The sequence below is a fragment of the Tauraco erythrolophus genome, chromosome 16 (assembly GCF_009769465.1).
Source record: "Tauraco erythrolophus isolate bTauEry1 chromosome 16, bTauEry1.pri, whole genome shotgun sequence".
NCBI classification, from domain to species: domain Eukaryota; kingdom Metazoa; phylum Chordata; class Aves; order Musophagiformes; family Musophagidae; genus Tauraco; species Tauraco erythrolophus.
In genome coordinates, this window is record NC_141480.1 from 4675351 (window position 1) to 4698828 (window position 23478).

The 23478-nt window shown below is 39.5% G+C and overlaps 1 protein-coding gene across 1 annotated transcript in view; it reads left to right on the plus strand.

Moving 5' to 3' along the window:
• The window catches only part of SPOCK1 (SPARC (osteonectin), cwcv and kazal like domains proteoglycan 1), a 314902-nt gene that overhangs the window by 166268 nt on the left and 125156 nt on the right, over positions 1-23478 (plus strand). The window contains exon 3 of the mRNA XM_086621457.1: positions 21763-21877. Within this exon, the coding sequence (XP_086477583.1) occupies positions 21763-21877 (115 nt within the window). The remainder of the gene's footprint in view (positions 1-21762; positions 21878-23478) is intronic.

Sequence of the window (23478 nt, forward strand, 5' to 3'; positions counted from 1 at the left end):
CAAGTAGTTAGGTTTCAGATGCTTACAGGGTGGGAATCTAGTGTTAAATGAGATGGTTTCCCACCTGATATGTTTATGTCTTGACATTTCTACATCAACGTAATTTCCCAGCTGGTAGTTGTCAAACACTGGAAAATTTTAGATTTTTTTAAACTTAAAAGGAAGTGTGAATGAGTCAGATTTAAGTGATACAAATGTTTTCATTTCTCATTTTACTCTCTGAGATGGAGAATCTTACACTTTTGTATTTTGTCCCTTTGAATTATATAGACTGTAAGGAAATGTGGCAGAGAATGTATTAAGGGATTGCACTCCCTTACATGAAATAAACACCGAGCACTTCAAACTGCCTCAGCTATTAGAAAAAATGCTTCTGTTTGACAGTGCGTTATTGAAATAGCTGTTCCCATCACCATTAGCAGCGCCTGCACAGAAAAGCTGTGTTTAATACCTTTTCGTATGACAAATTTCTCAAAGCAGGCGTTCAGCCAGCCACCTTGAATAAGAGTTTGAATTGGACATATAGTTAACTGGTCTCAGTTTTGTGGTAAACTCAGCATGTGTTCATCATCACTTAAAATACTGTCCTTGGTATTTATCACCTTTTAATGAAGTGTATCATCACTGTAGTAGTTTAGAACCTTGAATGCCAAATTCTGGCATCTTGCAATTGCTGCCCAGAACCCTGTTTTCATGTATAGAACTCATACATCATGGAGAGCTAAAAGCAGGGGGCTATCAGTAAGGGAGGCTGACGAGATGTAACTTCCTCTTATATCACTATCACATGCAACTGCAATGCCATAGAAGCCCCAAGCTTGCTCTTTTTTTTTTAAATATAAACTTCAATTATACATAGGAATATATAGTAGTTGGTGTAATCTGTGTGTTTCACCAGGACATTACAGCAGTAGCATACTGCTTACAAACTAATACTTAAAATAAGACCATCTGATCAATGCATTTTTCTAGTTTTTAGCTAATGTATATACTAGACATTCTAAACGCCCTGTTGCATTTGAAACACAAAGTTCTGAAACGTATAAAATTAGAAAACTCATCACAAGAATGTTAATTAGAGCCATATACTGAGTGATTGGGCAGGGCTAGCCACACATTCTTACAGCCTCTTATAATCTGAGTTGCTTGGAACTGAAAGTTCAATTTGTATTAATGAGGGAGATCATTCTTTATGCTGTACATCAAGATGATGAAATGTGTATTCATTGACTAGTCTAGGTAGGAACATAATGAATTCAAGGGCTCTCAAAATAGTAACCTGGCTTTACCTGCCACAGCTGAAATCTATGCCATATACCAAGCCTTCTGTTTGATGCCTGCTTTGCAAATCCAGTTTTATAATGCCTCACCAAGCCCATGTTCCTTTCCCAAGAGCTGGTATGACCACATCCTCTTATTGGAGTTCTGCCTTCTGGTTGACATCACCATCGCTCCCTTCTAATTTTTATCAATGCCTCTTCTACACATACTATAATGGATATCCCATCAGTAAATGCAGCTTATTCCTGTTGTTTCCTCCTGATTTTCTAAGCAACCTGTTGATCTGAATCACATGGATTTTCAGTGGTGCATTCAGTTGACCAACTGGTTTTGATACATTTGATCAATTTTCAGTAAAATAAATTCAAGGCTAAGAAGAAAGGCATCATCCGTGCTGTTTTATACATATGGTAGCAAAGTAAAATTCTGATTCTTTTGTAGATTCAAGATCCTGTCACTTGGGCTCAATAGAATACTTCGGGTGTGTTCACAAGATCTTCAGATACTTGGTTAATCCATTTTAAGTTACTATTTGTAGCTAAAACTTACCAACTTTTTAGCTAAAACTAGAACAGCATAAAGGACAGTGTGCTGCTTGTAGTCTCATACAGTGCAAAAGGATTCATTCTGCTGTCGGGGAGCAGTAAGGACAACTTACACTTCTTCTTGTCTGGGTAGTGGACAGATGAGGCTTTTGATTTCTAAGTGAGGTTCTCTGGATTATAGGTTATTATAGATATATATAGAAATGCTTATAGATGTCACTGGATTGAGGTGTTTAGTTATACCAGAATTTGTTTTCATGCAGTCTGAGAGTTAAGATCATATTGGGCTATAGATGCTAGTTCTTGCCTTTGTGCCATTTGCAGACTTATCTAGGAAATGTAGTATCAGTTATACTTGTTCCCTCTTGGCAGAGTATTTGGTTGGTGGCTAATCAATAAAATTCCACCCTCACCACACACGTTCCCCCCTCCTCCACCCACCAATTAAACATTAACGTAGTTTCCCAGGTCAATATTTCAAGGCAGTACTGATCAGATAAGATGTCCAGTTATAATAAATGATCGTGTTAGTAAGTAAATTTAACACATACTCCAAGTGCCAAATTATGGAACAACTAGATTTTCAGAAAGTTAATTGGATATTGAATCCTTTGAGTCATTCGAAGTGAGATGAGCAAGTCTTTACTCAAAGATGAGGATGTAGCCTAGAGATATGTTAAATGCTGGCTGCAAGCTGAGTTAGCAGATGAGAGCTGGGCAAAACTTCAGTGGGGAAAATTAGGATTATTTTATGTCAGCAAGTAGACAACCTGTAATTAAAGTACCAAAACGTAGTGGGATGCTGAAATACAGTAGTACTTGAGTTGCATTTGCAAGCTCTCAAGTAACTTATGTACTAGAGATACTGACGGGATTAGTGGGCCCTCAAAAACTCAAGAAGAATCTCTGGTACTTCTCTTAGTACTTCTCTCTCTTCCCCTCCTCTCCCCGCCCCCTCCCCCCCCTCCCCCCTTCATTTTCAGGGGCATTAGTTGATTGGTATTTTTTAGGTGGTTGGTTTTTTTAACAAAAGATGCACAGTTACCAATACATAGAACCTTCTGTTCTTCACATAACATTAAGTATTCCTTGGGGGCTGTTCAGGTAGGTGTTGTCTGCTCAAGATTTGCCTCAGGAGTCTGTAATTCCTGCAAGAAGAGCACGTATCTTTATTTCAGAGTCATCAAAGACTATCACACTGGTTGATGCTCACTCGCATTTTGCTTCATTAACTGTTCCACATTTGTTTCCTTTTCTTGCCAGCCCGCTTAAGCCAGATCCCCAGTGTAACTCCATTAAAACCTGTATCAGTTTCAGTCAGAAGACAGATGGCTTCATGCCCTGTGCCCTCCCTTTCTGTGATGTACAAATTATGTCTTGAATACTTCTTTCAAATGTTACCAAAATACTGGCTGCACTCTTGCCTCTCTAATAAAATGACAAATATTGTAATTTATTTTTTTTACACTGGATTTGGAAAATTCATGGTGCTGAAGAGGAAGCAACTAGACATGGGAGTGTGGGCACAGCTTGAGATGTCATTACTGGGCAACAATAGTCCCCTAGAGGACTTTCTGTCTGTTCCCACTAAATCTGAGCCTGTGCTCTGCATTTGCATGTTCTTAAGGTATGGCCTAGAGCAGTTGATAAGAGGCACACTTAAAGAAATAGTAAAAGGAGTCTAGAAGCTTTTAAATGTTAATAGATAATGTAACTCTCATTAAATGTGTAATCTAATCTAATAAAACGGCGTCCAGTTGATCTTCTTGGGGAAGGCCAAAAGCTTTCATTCTGATAGACAGTGTGATCAGTTGTGGGTATCTCGATATCTGATTTCAGCTGCTGAAAGATGTGGGATCATTTCAGGCAGTATAATGATATACATTATATGGCAAATCCCATGTATGAATGTAGTAGCACTGGGCAGATTTTAACATCATTTTGAAGCTGCATGCATTACCTAGATGTTAGCAGTTATGTGATGCTTTTAAGATTTCTTCTTCCTGCGTTACTTGCATATATGTAAGGAATGAATGAACATTATCATCTTTACATTAATTTGGAGAAACAGGTAAGTGAAGCATACAGCAAATCCACTATTCTTTATTAGCTAATTATCTGGTTGTGAGTCCCAGCATTCAGCAGTTCAAGCAAATAACGTGCATGTGAATTATTCATTACATGAGATCTGCAATAAAGGGTAACAATGAAAGAGTCTAGCTATTCCAGTCTCCTTTTTCTGACAGCACTATCAAGCATGAGTGACAAAGATACCGAAACCGTAACAGCGTGCCAAGAGAGGGTCATTGACCCAAACCATCCCTAATGTTTGGCTTCCATTTTCTCTTCTAGAACATAGTGGGAGCAGTAATATGCATTGCCAAGCTGTCAGCTTTACCACGGTGGCAAGAATGTTTATGTGCACTGTTGTTTTATTTCCATTTGTGCTTCTTCATTTGCGCATTTTTTTCTCAAATGTGTCAATTTGAGTAGAAGTATTTTAATCCTCCAAGGGACTAAAGCTGCTGTTTAGATAAGCTTTGAGTTTCCCTGCCTTCCTATTGGTCCTATCTTACGAATCATTTAACAGAGCCCATTTAAAAGCAGAAAGTGAAATCTTGATCCCAAAGAAACCAAAGCTCCCACTGGTCTGTGATAATACCCAGAGTTTCTTCATTAAAAGGTAAGTATCTGTACAAATATGGCCATTTTTAAATTTGCACATTTTCCGGTGCAGGCACTTAGTACTTCCCAGGGAGGTAGTGGCTCTTCATGGATGTAGACAGTTCTATGGCATTTTTTTAAGGCTGCCAGTTAGTGCCATCAGAGGAAGTTGTGGGTAAACGGCATTTAACAGCATCAGCACTCCAGCTCTAACACTCTGAGATTTTAAGCACAATGAAAAACTTATTTGAGGTTGCTCACAGAAAAGAGAGACTATCTGATCATTTTGTTTCACTGCAAAAGCGTGACAGCCCACTGCCAGTAAAAAAGCACATCACTCTTCTGTATTTGCAGTCATGAGCTTGCTGAGCTTGCTCTTCATTTGTTCGCTTTCTCAGGCTGCAAGTAAATGACAAGGGCCAGTAAAGCCCTTCTAGCCAGGGCCTTTTGGCTTTGTGCTGTTTCATTATAAAACCAACTGATCCGGAAATCCACCTGAAAATGTGGTTAAGCGATGTGAGATTTAGACACACTAATAAATTACCAATAGCAGCACATGCTGAGTTTCGAATCATCCTGCCGCCTGAGAGAACTGCTAAATTAATTAGCTTGATAGAAAACTTCAAGGAGGAGCTACTGAGACAATCCACTGAAAGGAGGGAAGAAAGGATCTTTCTTCTGAAACAATGACATTAGCACTTTGACACCTACTGTTCTGAAGTGTTTGCCAAGCCCTTAAAAAAAAAATTTATCTATATATTGATGTCAGTGCATGACCATCCACCTTCAGCAAATACTGAGAGCCAGTAGTAAAGGCTACACACATACTAATAGCCATGCCCTGTATAGATTCTTCCATATTTAAGGAGCCTATTATGCCTAATAAATATCTTGACTGTTATTGACTGTTCAGTTTGCATTAAAAGACCTGATATGGTAGTCTTCCTTTAGAGAAAAAAACAAATCACGAAGATTTGTGGGCCATTTAAAAACCTATAGGGCATGAAATTGATACTGTGTGAGAGAGAAAGGAATTCCCTCATTAGATCTTGCCCATTAGTGCAAAGGCTGCTTCTGTAGTTCAGTCTGAGTTCTTGTGATATGTCCTTGTAGCTCATTTATACCAGACGTGCACATGGAATAATGCATTAAAATACTGATATTTCTTTTAATTATGTTTTTTTAATGTCTTAACTTTTTTTTATATGTGTATGTGTGGTGTATGAAAGAGCAAGGAATGCTTATGTAAGTAGGTACATTAAATGCCCTGGACTGAAACGTTGACTCCCTGCTTCCAAATTCATAGATTCATAGATTTCTAGGTTGGAAAAGACCTTAGAGATCATCGAGTCCAACCATCCCTAATCCCCATTAAACCATATCCTCAAGTAGATCATCCACCCTATTCTTAAACACATCCAGGGATGGGGACTCAACCACCTCCCTGGGCAGCCTATTCCAGTGGCTGACAATCCTTTCAGAGAAGAAATACTTCCTAACATCCAACCTGAATCTCCCCTGACTAAGCTTATACCCATTTCCTCTTGTTCTATCACCCAACACTAATGTAAAGAGCCCTTCCCCCACCTCCCCACCATCCCTTCTCAAGTATTTATAGGCCGTAATCAGGTCTCCCCTCAGCCTCCTCTTCTCCAGGCTAAACAGCCCCAACTCCCTCAGCCGCTCCTCATAAGTTTTATTTTCCAGCCCCTTGACCAGTTTAGTCGCCCTTCTTTGGACTCGCTCCAGGAGCTCAATATCTCTCTTAAAGCGAGGGGCCCAAAACTGGACACAATATTCCAGGTGCGGCCTCACCAGTGCCGAGTACAGGGGCAGGATCACTTCCCTGCTCCTGCTGGTCACACTGTTCTTGATACACGCCAGTATCCCATTGGCCTTTTTGGCCACCTGGGCACACTGCTGGCTCAATTGTGATGTATAACATACTGACTCCCAACTATAATGGACAGAATTACTTTTTTTACTGTATTGTCAATGAACTCACAGTACTGAACACTGAGACTGCCTCTGTGGCGACAGTAGAAGCTGATGTGACAGTGTTTCTTTCCAAGACTTGTGGTACAATCAATTGGGCTATAACTTTACTGCTGCTTAGGCTTACTAGTTTGTACAGCTATTCCCCACCTCTATATCTCAGTAAAGAAAGTTACTTTAATATCCAAAGCATTGAAAAAGGGTCAGAGCACAGAACATGAAGCTCTCTGTTAGTTTTTTCTCTCCCACACACCCAGCATATTCAGTTGTCTACAGTCTTTGCTCTGACATGACTTAGAGTGGATGAAAATTTTGAATTAGGTTTTCTGGCAGCGACTCTATCCTGCAGAGTACTATGAAATCAGCTGGAAAAATGATCTTGCCCAAATTATAAATGCAAATTCAGTCATTATGTCAGACAACTACATTTTCTCTGAACAGATTTTAATGTTTGACTATGGTGTAAAATCAAGCTAAACTCGTTTTCCAGTTCAGTGTCAGCCCAAGTAACAGAAGGGGATATTGCAAACCCCACAGGGAAGGGAGGAGGAACCAGAAAGGAACAGAAATACTCCCTCGTTGTCAGTCCATCTTACTATATGGCTTGCCCCACCCTCTTCTTGCATTAGAGAAGACCCCTTTGTAGTGGTGCACCCTTATTAAAATGTCAATTTGCTGATTGAAAGCAAATAGAAATATGTTCTTCAGAAGAAACAGTGGGATGGATAAATCATGCTGAAATACAATTTCTGTTCTCTTAACATCATAGCACATTTATATAAATAGAAATTTTTTTTCCACCTTAATACTAAGGTCACAGTTATACTCTTTGTGTCTTCTGACTGTCAGTTTTCAACAAGGATCTTGCTTGAAATTGGAAAAGCATCTGGCATTATTTGATATTCTCTCCAATCTGGGATCCGCTGCTAATCCTCCTGGGTTTTCCATATCCACCATGGATGGTGAAGTCTAGACGGGAATAGCAGCTACAGGTAACATTTAACACTTCTCAAATCTACTGAATGAAGTTAATTCATTTAGAATTACAGTGGTAGTTCCTGCCAGTGTCCTCCCTTTTTCCCATCTCCCGTCCCCAAGCCACCATAACACTGTTTCTTGCTCTTCACATTATTCTTATCTCAAACTTGGGGCACTGCCTCCAGGTATGTCTGGAGATAGATCAGACAAGTTGGAAATATGATATATATTCCCTGAAAGGGAGTAAAACCCAGTTTCCAATTCCATTGTTTGTGTTTGAATTATTCAGCATTACTGATACACATGGTTCCTTTTTATTAGAACTCTATGTTTTATCTTTGTTCTTATAAAAAATAACATGTACGCCAAGAACCCTGAATAATTCAATGTTACTTCATAACGTGGAAAGCTTACTCTTTTTTAAGGCATTTCTTGCCTAGGTGTTCCAGAAATCAAGCAATTCTCTTATGAACAGTTGTTCCTCTGTGGTAGAAGTGGATTTTAGCTACCATGCTGAGTGCAAAGTTACAGAATTTGCTGTTGTATTGCCTGAGGCAGCCTCGGCGCTTTCTCTGTGGGAAAAGGACAAAACAACATTTTAGTTATTCCAGACAGTTACTCAAGTATCCACAAGGAACTGTTCAAACTTTAATTCTTCATGAAGGGTCTTTCTTCAGGATTATTTTAGCTAAGTATTGGCAAGAGAAATAGCATTTCTCCTCTGTCAGATGATATCTTCATCAATGTGTAATTTTTTGAGAAACCTAAATCATTTTAATTAAACTTTGCATCCATTTAAAGCCTTCTAAATGTTGGTTTTGTGTGTTAAAAAATTATTATCAATCCCTTATCAAAAGACATTATCAAGATGCCCTGGAGTGCATTAATGAGACTAGAATTTTAGCCTGGTATGTAGTTGCCAGAGAACTATAAAAAGCCAACTGGAAGTGTGTTGATTTAGCAGCAGTTCTGTCAAAGTGATCTTTTGTTGTTAAAAATTAGTTTTGAGGTCTCAAAACCAAGAGAGGAACTGTAGGCTGTGTGAATTAAAAGTTGACCATCAGTTTCCTCATTTCTGTAGCAACTAAAGTGTAGCAAGAAAAAAAATCTGTAGAAAGAACCCAGTGTTGTTTTTTTTTTCTCTGTGTGTGTTATTCTGCAGGGCTGTGCGCATCCTGTAACTTCATCTTTTCATTGCTATCATACCACTAGACACTTCTAAATTGTGATGCTAATGCTCTTCCTTATAACCACTTTCTCTCTTCCAGCCCATTTGACAATCTGCTTTTTCCACTTCTGAGGTTAGCTGCTTATTTTACCCTTTCATTTCATTTTGTGCAGAAAAGCCACCAGTTTCTCAGTAACGCTGTTCAGAAATTCCCAGTCACAAAATTTCTGCTTTTGGCACAATTCCGGCAATTGCTGGTCAATTCCAGCAGAGTGGTGTTAATTTTTACAAAATGATTTTGTAATTTATGAATTTTCATCTTTATTTGTTTCGCATTAGAGATTCTCTCCTGCACTGTGGAGTGAGGACTGGTATTGGATATTCACTGATTGGATATTCAGTCGCTGGTATTGGATATTCTAGCACGCTTGTGCTAGAAGAAGGAATTCTCTGTGCTGAATTTATATTTACTATACTTTAGAGCCAGCCAGGACAGGTGTTTGTCCTTTCATTTATTTCCCATTTAAGCCTCTTCTGGATATCAATTATACGACTAATTGATTATCCATAGAGGAGCTTCATCTTTTCCTGCTTAGGTAATTCCTCTCAAAAGCAATGAAAATTACATTAGGCAGCAATCTATTAGTCAATCCAGCCCCCAGTCAATTTACACTTCTGATGTGTTTCTATCGTGCAGATTTCTAGATGATGTACAAGCCATGTGTAGTGGCAGCAGCACTTATTCTGTAGGGCTTTTTTTGGTTGTGTCTCATTGCTAAAATCCCTATTACATTAAAATTTCTAGTAGTTCCTTTTGACAATAAACTCTTTACCTGTAAACCTCCAAGTCTGTGATTTTTCTATTTCATCCCTAGTCCAGAGGTGTTCTGCAGAATGCTGCCCATCGTGCAAGATTTTCCTCTGTGATGTTGAGTTGACAGGATCTGCTTCCATGTGACAGGACCAAAACCGCTATCTTTTCATAATGAAATCAGTCTTTGAAAGGTCTTTTATTTTTGCGTTTGTTTTGCTCAATGCACACTAAAACTAATGTAATATGGAAACAAATCTTCCTCTGTTGATGTAGAAAATAAAGTGTTTTGCCCATGTTTCCATGGAGACAATCAAACTCCCATAAATGAACATGAAACAGCTTTTAGTTCTGCAGAATTTAGCTGTTTTGAAATCATTACAAGTCGTGCACAGAGGCCCTTTGCTTGTGTTCCGTGATGCCTTCCAAGACTCCCAGGGTGATTTCTAGACAGGTAAGCATTGCTATCCCCATTTTAAATGCTGAGAAAGAGAGGGAGGCATAGAGTGACTGACTCATTTATCCTGAGTCAAAAAAAGGCAATGACAGAACAAGAAGGCAACATAACGATGTCCTTTCCTTCTTGCCCCATTGACTGCCCATGTGCTATGATCATAGAATCATAGGATGGTTTGGGTTGGAAGGGACCTCAAATATCACCTAGTTTCAGTCCCCCTGCCATGGGCACGGACACCTTCCGCTACACCAAGTTGCTCAAAGCCTCATCCAACCTGGCTTTGAACACTTCCAGGAATGGGGCATCCACAACCTCTCTAGGCAACCTGTTCCAGTGTTTCACCACCCTCAGAGGGAAGAATTTCTCCCTTAGGTCTAATTGAAATCTCCCCTCTTTCAGTTTAAAGCCGTTGCCTCATGTCCTATCTCTACACGCCCTTGTCCAAAGCCCCTCTCCAGCTTTCTTGTTGGCCCCTTTAGGTACTGAAGGCTGCAATAAGATCACCCCGGAGCCTTCTCTTCTCCAGGCTGAACAGCCCCAACTCTCTCAGCCTGTCTTCATAGGAGATGTGCTCCAGCCCTAGGATCATCTTCGTGACCCTCCTCTGGACCTGCTCCAATTGGTCCATGTCTTTTTTTTGTTTGAGGCCCCAGAGCTGAAAGTCCTGCAGGGGGGGGCTCACAAGAGCAGAGCAGAGAGGCAGAATCCCCTCCCTCGACCTGCTGCCCACGCTGCTTTGGATGCAGCCCGGGATACGGTTGGCTTTCCAGGCTGCCAGCGCACAGTGCCGGCTCACGTACAGCTTCTCATCAAACAACACCTCTAAGTCCTTCTAAGAAAAAAATGTAAAGTTGGTAGTTCTTCCGTGGCATACTGTTTCAAAGAATGCTATCCATATTGTACCTTATTAGTTCAGCATAAAATGAGCTCCTATATTTTACAGCTGATAATTGTTAGGGAAAAATTCTGTTTCACTTATCCTAGCAAACAGGCAAAGGAACCTAATAGAAAAAGTAGAGGTTTTCTCAATTCCAGGGCTGAATGTCTTATCTAGTTTAACATTTAAATACGAGTATGTAGAGATACGCAGGGTGCCTGGCTGGGAATTGCTGTAGCTGTAACAACATTGACATTTAGTCTGTCGACAAATAGAGCAAACTCGTCAGCCTTTCAGAGAATTCCTATCCAGAATTTCTATTGCTTGCCTAGCTGTCTGCAATGCTGTGTTGGAAAAGAGTTGTAATTATGCATACTGAAATACTGATTTGTAAAAACGGCAGATTGGTCCTCATTTTTTGCTATTTGCTGATGGAACCAGTAATAACAGTGATGCACTTTTGCTTCTGCGTTACCCCTAAAATATATACATTAAAAGATATGTTATTCATGTTTTCAAATGAGATTTCGTGACATAAAATACCTAGTGAAGAATAATAAAATTTGATTTGTAAGAGAATTTTCTCTATGAAAAATACAGTTCTTTATCCACTTACATTTGTTCAAATTTTGTGTTTTTTTCTACTCATAGTTCACAGTATTACACCTAATTATAGTTCTTATTCAAAGTTGGAAAAGAGTTCAATTTCTCACAAACTAGCTATCTGTATTAAATAGCAGTATTTTTTTTCCATTATGTTATTGCTTCAGTTAAAGTATAAACTAGAGCAGCCTCAGAAGTGTTTAATGACGTATGATTCAACTTCTCTCTAAGCAAATCAAAATATTCTTCTGAAATGGGTAAAGTGTGTCTTTAATTATGTTTTAATAATTTAAAATATTATTTTCTGAAGAAGGTATAACCTGTTTTGTTTTCATTGGCCTTGGAGTAAAATAATTTGTATTAAATGAAATCTCACTAAATAAATTATGATTCACTCCCATGTAACAGGAGACTGAAATAGTCTAGGTCAGTTCACAGGAAGAATTATATTCATCATTTCCAAATTACCAGAGGATTGTCAAGTCCAAGCATTCAGAAATCTCAAAATTATCTTAAATATACTTTTATATATATACAAAAATATATGAAAAATTATTTCAAGTCTTTTGTGTGGTTTTGAGTTTTTAAAATCTTTGTAGTTTATATTTTCAGTATTTCCACAGTGGCAATGAGAATAAAATATTACTGACTTTCAGAGAGAAAAACAAAGTTTTGTTCTGGTACTAGGATCTGGAGATTTAAGGAAATTAAACGGTATCGCAGGACCCAAGTTCTATCATGGACGTGGAAAATGCAGCCTCAACTTTTTACAAAACCAAAATCCGACTTCGAATCATTTCACAAGATGTTATGAGCTAGCCAGTTTTACCAGTGTGGAGATCCAAGGGCTTTGTCTCTCTTTTCCTCACTCTCATTTGATTGAAAATGGCACTTGAAAGTTTGAGGGAGCGTATTTCATCCCAGAAGAGGTATGGCTGGGTCAGAGGCACCCTGGGGCAGGGTGGAACCAGCAGTAGCTCCCTGCGGAAGGGGCCATGCCTGTCTTGGCAGAGCCAGGAAAAGCTGGTAGCGTGGAGAACATCTGGAGTGAGGAGCCTGGGGTTGGAGACACTTGGCTGCTCGTTGCAGGCCACCTTTGGAAAGCAAGCGGAGAGCTGAGGCTGAGAGAAGGAGGCAGCTGTGGGTTTAGCTCTGCGCCTGCGCCGAGCATCTGCTGAGACAGGTACTGCAGAACTGTGTCCTCCCTGCAAGGCAGAAACAGAGGTTTCCTTGTTTTCTCACGTTCCACCAACTAAAGATTAGAGCCATGTTTTGAAGCTCTCTACTTCCATCCCAGGAAGCTTGAAGCTGCATCACCCCTGGGGTTGTGGGGCTCTAAGACAGAAAGTGTAGCACCACTGTCATTAAACATGTGCCAAAGCCTTGTGAGTCCTGGAGAATGGGGTTATTTCTGTACCCTGGCTACTTCCTCGGATTAATAATTGAATGGAACATCTGATCAGAACATCCTTCTGTCTGAGTGTTTTTTAGGTCTGTTTTGCCTTCAGCTTACCAGGATAAGCAGAAACACACCCTCAGGTACGACACGTACGAGCACAAATTATCACATAGAAGGAGTGCTTGGAATTTAGAGAAGGATGATGTCACTGATGCCAGATCATACCTTATTGAACTGACATGAGTGCTCTGGACTTGCGTCTTGGTTGAACCTTTGCCTTGCAGGCAGGAGAGTTGTTTGTGGAAGGTGCACCTGGTGCTAGCTGAAAAACAAAGCGAGTACGTAGCTGTGTTCGACAGCTTGTTTTTTGCAGCGTAGAGAAATATTTGAGATACATTTTCAGTGTATTGAGATATAAATTATAACAATTCATTGTCAGAAGTCAAACCAGGAGCTTGTCCTTCATGACTCTTTAGAAAATTGAGTTTGATCTTGTCCATGTCTCTTTACTAGTTGCCCCCCGAATACTACATTGAAGGTTGTGACTGATGATCACATCCACCAGTGGAAGCATACTTCCTAACTTAAAAGTCCTATCATTTCTTTTTCTTCACTTATTTTCACTGCATCAGATCTCTCTATATTTGTCAAGGAAATTCATTTAAATACTTGGATTCTTATCGTTTGCTTTGGAAAGGAAATCTGTAGAGTCCTTTGAAGCATCTTTTGCCTTGGATGGCTCTCAGCAATGTCAAAAGCAATTATATGTCAGTTATAACAAATTATTTTTGAAAGTGCCTGTAAAAATTAAACCAGATGTTTAATACCAACTGTATTAACGCACTATACCAATATCTTCAACCACTCGAATGTTAGGGTGCTCCAAAACAAAACTATGCAAAAATACTATGCAGTGATGGAATAAACGCTGACAGTTTGAGATGTTGCTGTTTGACTGCCTTGAGAAATTCCATTTACTGAAAATAATTCACATACATGTTTGAAACATTCAAGCCTACGGTAATTAATTTTCAGCTGAATTGATTTCTGTATGCAAATTGCTCTGAGTCATTATGCAGAGAGAGAGCATGTGTGAGAGAAAGAGAGACTTGGATGTCTGAGCTTGTTAATCGAAGACATGTTCTCCCCTAGACTTGGGGGAGGGCTAACACCAGTTTTCTCCCTAATGAAGCAGAATGATTTATGCCAAGATTTGCAAAAGCCAAGTAAAAAACATTGGTAATTATTTGCAATTGATATGGGAGGGGGGTAATCTGTTATTAAATAACATTTTTAAACCCCAGAATTATTAACAATGCCAGCTCTGAGAAGGAACGTTACACTCGGCTCCAATAAACAGCATAGTCCTAGCCACTCAATGTGGCCATTACCAACCTGTAAAATAAGAAAATCTGGGGAAAGGGTATAGGCAGAAACCTTCTGAATGGCTATAAAAGCCTGGAAGCCCATCACAGGCGTACTTGGGTGTCTTGTTCATACAAGGGGCTGGGGTGGTCCCGTTGCACTTGGATTAAGCTCCGCGGTCAGTCTGACCTCAGCCCATGGATTGACTGGAGTTAACCTGTAGAGCGTTGGAAACCATTGTGTTTCCACAAAGAAGCAGAGTAACGTTCACCTGAGTGCTCTTTAAGTCAGTATGTATGGCCATGTTCACTTTAACGTAAAAAAGCATAAATTCATCTTCTATTTCAAAGCTGAGTAGAAGCTCTGATTTGGGGGGGAAGTCTGTGGTTTACTTCAAACAACAGAAACATAACACCAAACTGGTTTTAGCCATCATGTGTTAGCCATTATGTGTTGAAAACATGCCTTTTTCCTAGCAAAAATCAAGGGCAAAGGTTGTAGAGATTTTTATTAAGACATGTTTAAGCTGACTGCATGGCTTCTTACACGTTTGCTGTACGACAGTTTTCATGGAAGTATAAAGGGGACCTACAAGAAAAATGGAGAGTTTTTACAGTAAAACCCTTTTTACAAGGGTGGGTAGTGATAGGACAAGGGGCAATGGATTTAAACTGAAAGAGGGGAGATTTAGATTAGACATAAGGAAGAAATCCTTCCCTCAGAGGGTGCTGAGGCACTGGAGCAGGTTGCCCAGAGAAGTTGTGGCTGCCCCATCCCTGGAAGTGTTCAAGACCAGGCTGCATGAGGCTTTGAGCAACCTGATCTAGTGGAAGATGTCCCTGCCCATGGCGGGGGATTGGAACTAGATGATCTTGAAGGTCCCTTCCAACTCAAACAATTCTGTTTCTATGATGTAGTAAAATTCCTCCAAGTCACTACTTAGCTGCCTTGATCACACTTTCTCTTTGGCTGTCACCGTGCTGTGAGTGGAGATAAGATGCTCAGTCAAAATGTTGCATCTTAGATCTGAAGTAGGACATGAGCTGGCATTTGAGCTTCATGCTGAGTAGTGAGGAAGCCAGGTGAGGAGTCAGCCTTCCACCCCTGCCTTGCGTGTGTGCCCTAACTGCTGGCTTCTACAGCCGGGAGCTGGGCTTTCCTGCTGGTGCTAGCTTGTGGAGTATTGCTGGAATCAAGTAATATGTAATAATATTGAAATGCACACCTATAATGTAATGAGTCATTTAATTGAGTGGCTTTGTTTTATTATCAATCTCTCTGGTCTTAAAATATGCACTAGAATCTCTGCTTCGAAGACAGCAGGTCCTATTTTCCAGTTCATCATACCTTTCTCAACAGATGTTCTTCTTTTCTCATATAGTCAAAACAATTCCAAGAGGATTGCATAAAAGCAACTGCTCTTGACATTATGCAGAAGTATTTTTGTCATTGAGTGATCATAGTACTTATTGTCAGGCAATTTTGAAAACAAAAAAACCCAATATTTACATAATGCCATTTCTTTTTGATTGTGTAGTTTGCTTCAGCTCCACTAAACAGCTACGAGTTTGAAATTACTCTCTTCCCCCAACGAATGGTCATAAAACCAAAATCAAGCTCATAAATCTTGCTGTGAACTAGTTGTACAGTTTCTGCAGGATTACACATCCACTGCTGCAAGACATTGAGAGTATTTATTTGTTATCGCCCTTTTAAAGTCAAATGTGTGAAAAATAAATTTATTCTGTTAGGATTAACACAGTGACCCACAGCTGCAGCGTATAGAGCTACAGTCTCATAGAGCAACTTCTCCCTGTACTGCCATTGTCTGAACTAAGCAGTTTCCTCCAAGTCATAGGTCTTCTTTTATAGTGGTGATATAGAAAAAGATGAAATTAAATAAAAAAGTATCTCAAACACTATTGTTGGGTTTTTGTCCAACACTGATTTATTTAAATTGCGAACTGGCAGCCTCTGGTGAGCGGTACAGGGAGGGGACAGGAAAGTGTGTACAGTTCCTAAGTGTGTTCTCTGGTCTGTTGTGGAGCTGGGACGGAAAGGGATTTGGGATGCAACTGGTGTTTGCAATCCTTTTGGTATTGGAAGAGTTGTCAGCATACCGTTAGGAGGTTGTTAATGGTCTGATGCAATCCCTGGTGTTTATTGTTTATCAATTATTCTGGTATCTCTGTGAGATAACCACAGAAGATGTATAGTTTTAAGAGGGAACTCAGGTTGCTATGCATAATAAAAGCTTGACCAAAAAAAAAGGAATTCAAGTCTTTTGTCTCTTAACGATAGGAATTCTGATTCTGCACCTTTATTTCGTATAAATGGGCCTATCGCAGCTTTTGGATCGCTCCATACATATGGAAGCCTTTCCCCTTTGCAGTGCAATCAGCTGACCTATAAAGTACAATTTTCCTACAAAAATGCCGTGGTCAATGAAGCAGAAACTTTAGCCTATTTAAACACTTCTTCACTTGTGCTCTGCCAGACAGGAAGAGACTTCAGAGCTCAGGGTACCAGGATAGCGAACCACAAAACAAACATCAGCGGCAGAAACATCCAGGTGTTAAGTGAGGAAGAGTGAGACACTTGAGCCAGGATAAAAATCCAGACATTCTAAATTTTCCCAGGATAAAAAACTTCTGAAAATGTTTATACTGAGAGATGTGCAGTACTATATTTCCCTGTATTTTAGCCAGCAGACATCTGGGATGGATACTTCCCTTGGAGACCAAGTGTGCAGGGATTGAACAACATGAGAAAAGCTCAGGACAGGAAACTATGGAGCCTGGACTCGCAAAAAAATAGGCTGGGTGACTGAAGTGGGTTTTCAGCAAAGGATTTATGTTCATGTGAAACCTTTAATTCCAATACTGGCTGGACACATATCCCCTCTAAAAAATTTGGACCAATCCTCAGCCAATGTCAGGCCAGATTAACTGACCATTATCAACTTCACCTTTAGTCTCAGTCTAAAGAAAAATGGAAAAATGTTCACATATTACAGCCAGGTTTAAGGTATTTTTGTTATTATGGTGCTGACAGACCTGAGTAACTGTGTGCAGACTCTTTAACTTAGAATAGAGATGGCTGTAGTTTTCCTTTCAAGCTGATAAAATAACATCTTTATAATAAAAAACTATTTTTTTTCTCACTCCTCTTCCCACTTTCATCTGTTTATTTGTACTTTTGGCTCTTCATTTTCAAAGATCTCATACTCATTGCTTTAGGACAAAGAGAACTGTGATGACAAATATGGTTGTTATGTTTCATCTTATTCCCAAGGGTCTTTTCTTCTGCAGATGATGAGCATCTGCTCCTAGTCATGTAGAAATCTGATTAACAAAGCATGATCTTTGATTAGCATATTTCAGAAATTGTCTCTTATTACGAGCTTTCCTTAGGGCTTGTGTGGCTTAGCAGTAGAACAACCTTCCAAACTTATTTAACATGTTGAGGAACTTTGCAGACATATAAATCCCTATTTTGACCTTTTATATTCGTATGGATCACGCGTTCTGCATAAGTGGAAAAAAATCTCAAGAAATATTAATCCAGATTGTGAGGTTTCTTGCTGTCTCCTGACAAAGCCCACAGTTTTGTTTGTGGTCAAAAAAATAAACTTCCTTCTACTGTGCTGAGCTGTATGTAAGGGCTGTTTGTAATGAAAAATAAATGATGCTTCTGTAGTGTGTTCCATTTAAAGATCTTCATGAGCTTTTCCACCATAAATGGAGTAATTCCTCCAACACACAGGTAGGGAAAAGCTTAATTTATTATAATTGCCAACAATATTATTCTTTTCAAATTTTAGAAGGAGGACACTGAGATAGAGAGAAGTTGAGAGCTGATTTAGAAGGAAATAGTGACTGGGATTTCCAACCACATCTTTTCCCATTCCTACGCTTCAAACTGATGATCGTTCAAAAATTTTTATTTTTTTTTTTTGGATAGGGAAATTTTTAATTACAAAATATTTCGAAGTTGTGTTTCTTTTAACAATAATATATTGTGTGACACTATTTCAGAACATACATACTTCAGCAGTGCATGCATTTTTTGCCTTAGAAGACGTAAGAAGTTCCTGAAGTGGATGTAATTCTTCAATTAGAATAAATTTTGCTATGAAAAAATACTAATTATTGAAACTGTGCATGATGTCACATAGACCATGTGGGCCTAAATCTTCCTTCTCTTATTTATGCCAAACTAGTATTGACTTTCAAGACTCAACCCACATCCCCACTTAGGCAGGCTCTGGGAGATAGAAAACTGTGAGCACAAGGCCAGAGAGTGCTCTCCAGCAGCCCAGCAATGTTGGCAGCTATTAGCCCTGGGCTCCTAGCCAATTTGCAAAATGGTTTCTGTTGATGCAGCATTTTGCATCAAGGATGTGTCACCAGCAAAAGCAGACAAGGTGCACGTGCTCCGGTAAAAGAGCAAGGCCAGCTGCAAGCCAGCAAAAGTTCTGGTCATTAATTTTTTTTGTGCGGATGTTCAGCCTACTGAACCTGTGATCTGGTGACCCTTCACGCTCCAAGTGGTGTTTATGTATTAAAGGCTTTGTAGAAGGAGGATATGTCATTCTGTTTTGCAGTTTAAGAATATCTAGGTAGACAGATAGGTAAGGAACTTGTGGCTTGCCGTTTCGATCCCTGTGACATACCTGCCTCAGTCTTTAATTCGGTCTCCAGTGAGAGCAAAGAAAGAGGATTATGAATGTGTGTCTCACCTGCCATGTGCTGGGAACGTGAAGAGCAGAGGATGGGCTGCTTCTCATGTGCCAGTTAGTCTGACTTTGGAAAGACACCAAAAGGCAACAGCAAAACACCCCCAAGAGCCTTTCCAGCCTTCCATCATCTCAGGGGCACAGACCCTGGCCCCTCAAACACTGCCTATGTATTTTCCTAATGGCAACTGATTGGATGTCGAACCCGTGTTGTTTATGGTGCAGGAAACAGATGGTCTTTTCTCCTTCCTTGATCACTTCACCTTTTCTATCAGTTTTAATGGCTTTAAAAGAAAAAGCTTTTAAGGCTTTTGCTTTTACGATTTCCCAGCGTCTTGCACCAAAGGCATTCCACTAAATACATATGCACTAGTGAAGCTCAATTGCCCATCACAAATGTGTAATGGGTTTTAATGTGATAAGAGCTTGTAGCTGTGGCTGTTTAAACCAACACAGAACAGCTGCGGCACTTCAGCTCTGCAGGAAAACAGAAGAATCCTCTGCTTGTTGGAAGTACATTTGCTGTCATATAAAGAAAAGTAGTACACAGAAAGCTGAAACTTCTTCTACTTCAAATAATATCCTTTAAAAGTTTGTCATCGTTCAGTGAAAGTGGGAGACTCAGTTATCATAATGTGCAATAACAGCTTTATGCAGTCCCAAAAATGAAACTAAGAGTTGCCCATTTCCAAGTGTCCCATTATGTGGGGAGAAAAGGGAGAGGTAAAATGGCATTTGAGGACACACTGAAGAGGAACAGAAGGTCAGATCAATGGCAAAATAATGTCCAAAAAAAGCTCATCTAAAAATCACTTCCTAAACAAAGGTGAAGTTTCTCTGTATGGCTGTGACTTCCCTTCTTCAGAAACATTCATATGACCATTTTTTGAATATTAGTAATTCATCCTGGCAGATATGTCTTGTTGCTGATCTTTAGGAGCATCCTTTTGTAAGAGAATGAATTTAGATAGATAGCCTTTCGAATGGGACTTGATTGCAGAAAAGTATTTGTAAGAGATTTTCCCGGGTGGGTCAGTGCTCAGTTGGAGTGGTATCCACCATAACACTCTATGGCTCCTCTAACTTTGTTTTGGAGATTACCAGCTCACCACTCACGTCAGGAAGCAGTCTATAGAAACTTGGCAGGAGCAGGCAGGCTTGCACACTGGCAGGACAACGAGTACTGCCTGCCTCCGTTGAGCTTCTGTAGGAACCGGGAGGCTGCTCCAGTGCCTTAATATCTTCATTTATTTGAGAAAAGGGGAAAGGTATATGCAGTTCTAGTAAAACCTAGTGTAATATGCCGTGTGCTGATTTCTTCATTTAGTGTTAGGAGATGTTTTTAAGTATAGAAAAAAAAGTGAAGCCACTCCTGAAGCTCTCATTGCTTCTTTCTGAGTGTTTGTTGTATTTGGGGAAAACAGTTCATCGCAAGCTAAATGGAGACCTTTGCAGGAGCCTCCTCTTGGAATATTGGCGGTGTCCGACTGTGCCATTTCAGTCCCCGAGGACCCTTACCGATAAGCAGAGCAGGGTGTGGATGTGCATGTGCACACTTGTGTTAATCTTTGTGTCTTGGCTAAATGCCATTTTTAGTGATTACTTTCTGACTGCAGTGCTTTAAGCCCGTTTCCATCATTGTAGGGTGCAGCATTATTCACTCCCTCAAGTCTGCTGCCTTGCAGTACGCTTCATAGAGGGGCCGATTTTAACGAGGATTGGTGAACAGATATGTGCAGGAGGAAGGTTCATGGGATCTTTCCTGATTAAAACTGTAGAGAGGGTACCTGAGGGTAAACACTAATACCCTGCACTTTCCAGTGCAGGATTGTGTGCCACTTTTGCAAGTTTTCCAGTGTCCTGATTAGCTGTAATACCTCAAATCATCCATCACATTAGGGGGTGAGAAGTCCCCTTTACTGCTGCCATGCCCTTTTCTCCAGCAACTTAAGAATTGTTGAGATAAAGATTGTCTATTTTATTATTTGTCCTGGGGCTGGCTGAAGGACCGAAGGTACGTTTCTGGGCTATGTGTCCCTGTCTGTCCTCAGATCCTGTTAGGCTCTTGTTAGGCTACTGAAGAAGAGGAGAAAGCAGCAGTGATTGCTCCTTGGGATACCAAAACCTCACACCAAAGTAGGGATGCTACCACTGAGAGGGAGAAGATTGGGTGGTGTTGGAACGAGAATAGAGAGTGTAAGGACTGACTGTGGAGGTAGAATTTTCCTTGGGGAGCATCAGCAGGGACAACAGTTTGGGCATGTTTGCTCTGAGATAGCAACTCATCATGCTCCCTAATCCTGCTTCTGACAGCACTGCTGGTGATGAAAGTTGTATGAAAGCCCGGGATTATTTTATTGTTATTACTGCTCTGCTACTCAAACGTTTTAGGTACAAGAGATGCTTATCCATGAAAATTAAAAGTAATTTCTACAAAATAATATATCTGCTATACTAAATCTGTGAAATTAAATTTATTACCACTCTACAATGTCAGTTATTAAATAGCTTCTAAAATAATAGTGATTTTGTTACTTGTGAGAGTAGTTTATTCCACCATAACCTTTCTGTGAAACAAACAAAATTATATAGATTATTATGCCAGAATTGTTCCCAAAATATCATGTCTAATGTTAATATGAATGCCAAGTTAGACTCAGATCACTGTTCAATAATCAGAATCTTTAAGGTCTCCACCTATGTTTCTACTTAAACATCTCTACTTAACTTGCAGTCTGAAAACACGACACGTACTGTAAAGTGGCAAAGTATTTATTTGCTCAGATGTGGGGCTGTTCGTTCTAACCAGTTGTCATCTGTCAGCCAAGAGATAACTTTGTATGTTCTCACTTTCTTCTTTAATATGTTTGGTTTTTTATAGCCCTCGATCCATCCAAAGATCCGTGTTTGAAGGTGAAGTGCAGCCCACATAAAGTGTGTGTCACTCATGACTATGAAACTGCTATTTGTGTAAGCCGCAAGCAGCTGGTACACAGGTAAGGAAACTTCATGTTGGTTGAGGGTTTTGTGTCTTCATAGACATCCTGTGTGATGAGAAGAAGTAAAATGAGAAAACTCCAAAATGAACATGAAAAACCATAATTTTAAAACGTTCTTTTAAAGTTTATTTTGCACTTTTTCCCCAAAACAAACAGACATCTTATTATTTATAACTGAGGCTATTCCAAAAAGATGAACTGGAACGTGGTGTACCATGCAGTGTGGAGTCAGAATGCTCTCTCCGTTCTGGGAGTGATTTTCTCCTCCCAGAGAGCAGTAACTATGCATATTTTAAAATCTGAAAACCTGGAATATGAAGTTAAAACATTGTGTCAGAAACATCTACCATTCCACTTAAATAAAAGCAATTAAAAAGAGATTATAATAAAGATATTTTTAGAAAAATATATATCAAACCTCTGCTTAAATTTGGTAAAGAACTCAAAAATGTTGGTGGAACTTTGTAGAGCATCTCCCCAGGGAGTCACATAATTACAGAAAGCTCCAGATGTGATTGTTGAGTGGAATTAAGAGCAAATGAAGTAACTAGTATGTTAAAAGTTTTGGCCAAGATGTTCAAATTAGGCCACAGAACTTCACTGAGAGAATATATGAATAAACAAACAAATGCCTACTGAGCATAAGTTGAAATATTGTACAAACAATCAAGACTGAAGAAATTTATAAATTAATTTAGATAAAACAAACAAACATTGCCCTGTTTTGGAAAAAGAACAAGTAGAACCAGTAAGGAAATGAGTCTTGAGTCTCTCCAGATTCTCTCTGAGTCAAGACACAGAATAAAACTGAAGAAATAAGCCCCTCCACTTGCCAACAGATGTTGAATAAAACCTGTACTGCTGTAATGGGCAACTCTGAATGGTTGGTCTGTACTTCAACAAAAATATGTTGTGTTGCTTTCATTACATTTGAGTGATAAATCTGGGAACTGGTCTCCAGTTTCTTTCCCTGTTTAGTAAGGAAGCAAAAATTTGCCTGTAACAACTCAGGTCCTTAAATGTCGTTGCCAGCTAAGGTTATAGTTTCACAACTGTTTAAACCAAACTAAATTCAGGATTATCTGATTCCCATGTACCAGTACAACATCGCATCTTATCTCACTGCTACCAATTTAAAAAAAAATAAAATATTTTGATATGTAATACAAAGTTAATGATGTAATGTGCATGAGGCAGTATGTTTAATCTTTAGTTTCCAACATGGGGTGAACCCTGGAAGGATGTTAGGAGTATGGCTATGTGCAGTGCTTACATTCTAATGACAGTTTTGGCACAATGTAGCTTAATTTTCTAGTTAGGACGGATCTAAGGCACTTGCATTATATAGTAGTCCTTATGATATAGAGACATAGATGTCGAGCTAAACACTTTCTAAGCTATTTCCAGTATTTAATGTCTCAAAAGTGGTCAAAATGGTACAGAGTAATGGTATAGAGGAGGAGCTGAATATCCCTTTTTTCCAGAAACCAGGCTGTGTTTCATGTGATCTCTCCGTGATTCCTCCGCTGCCTGCAGCTATTTCAGCTAACCTTTGAGTAGCACTGTGACTATGGAGATAAATAGAAAAGTATTGAAAA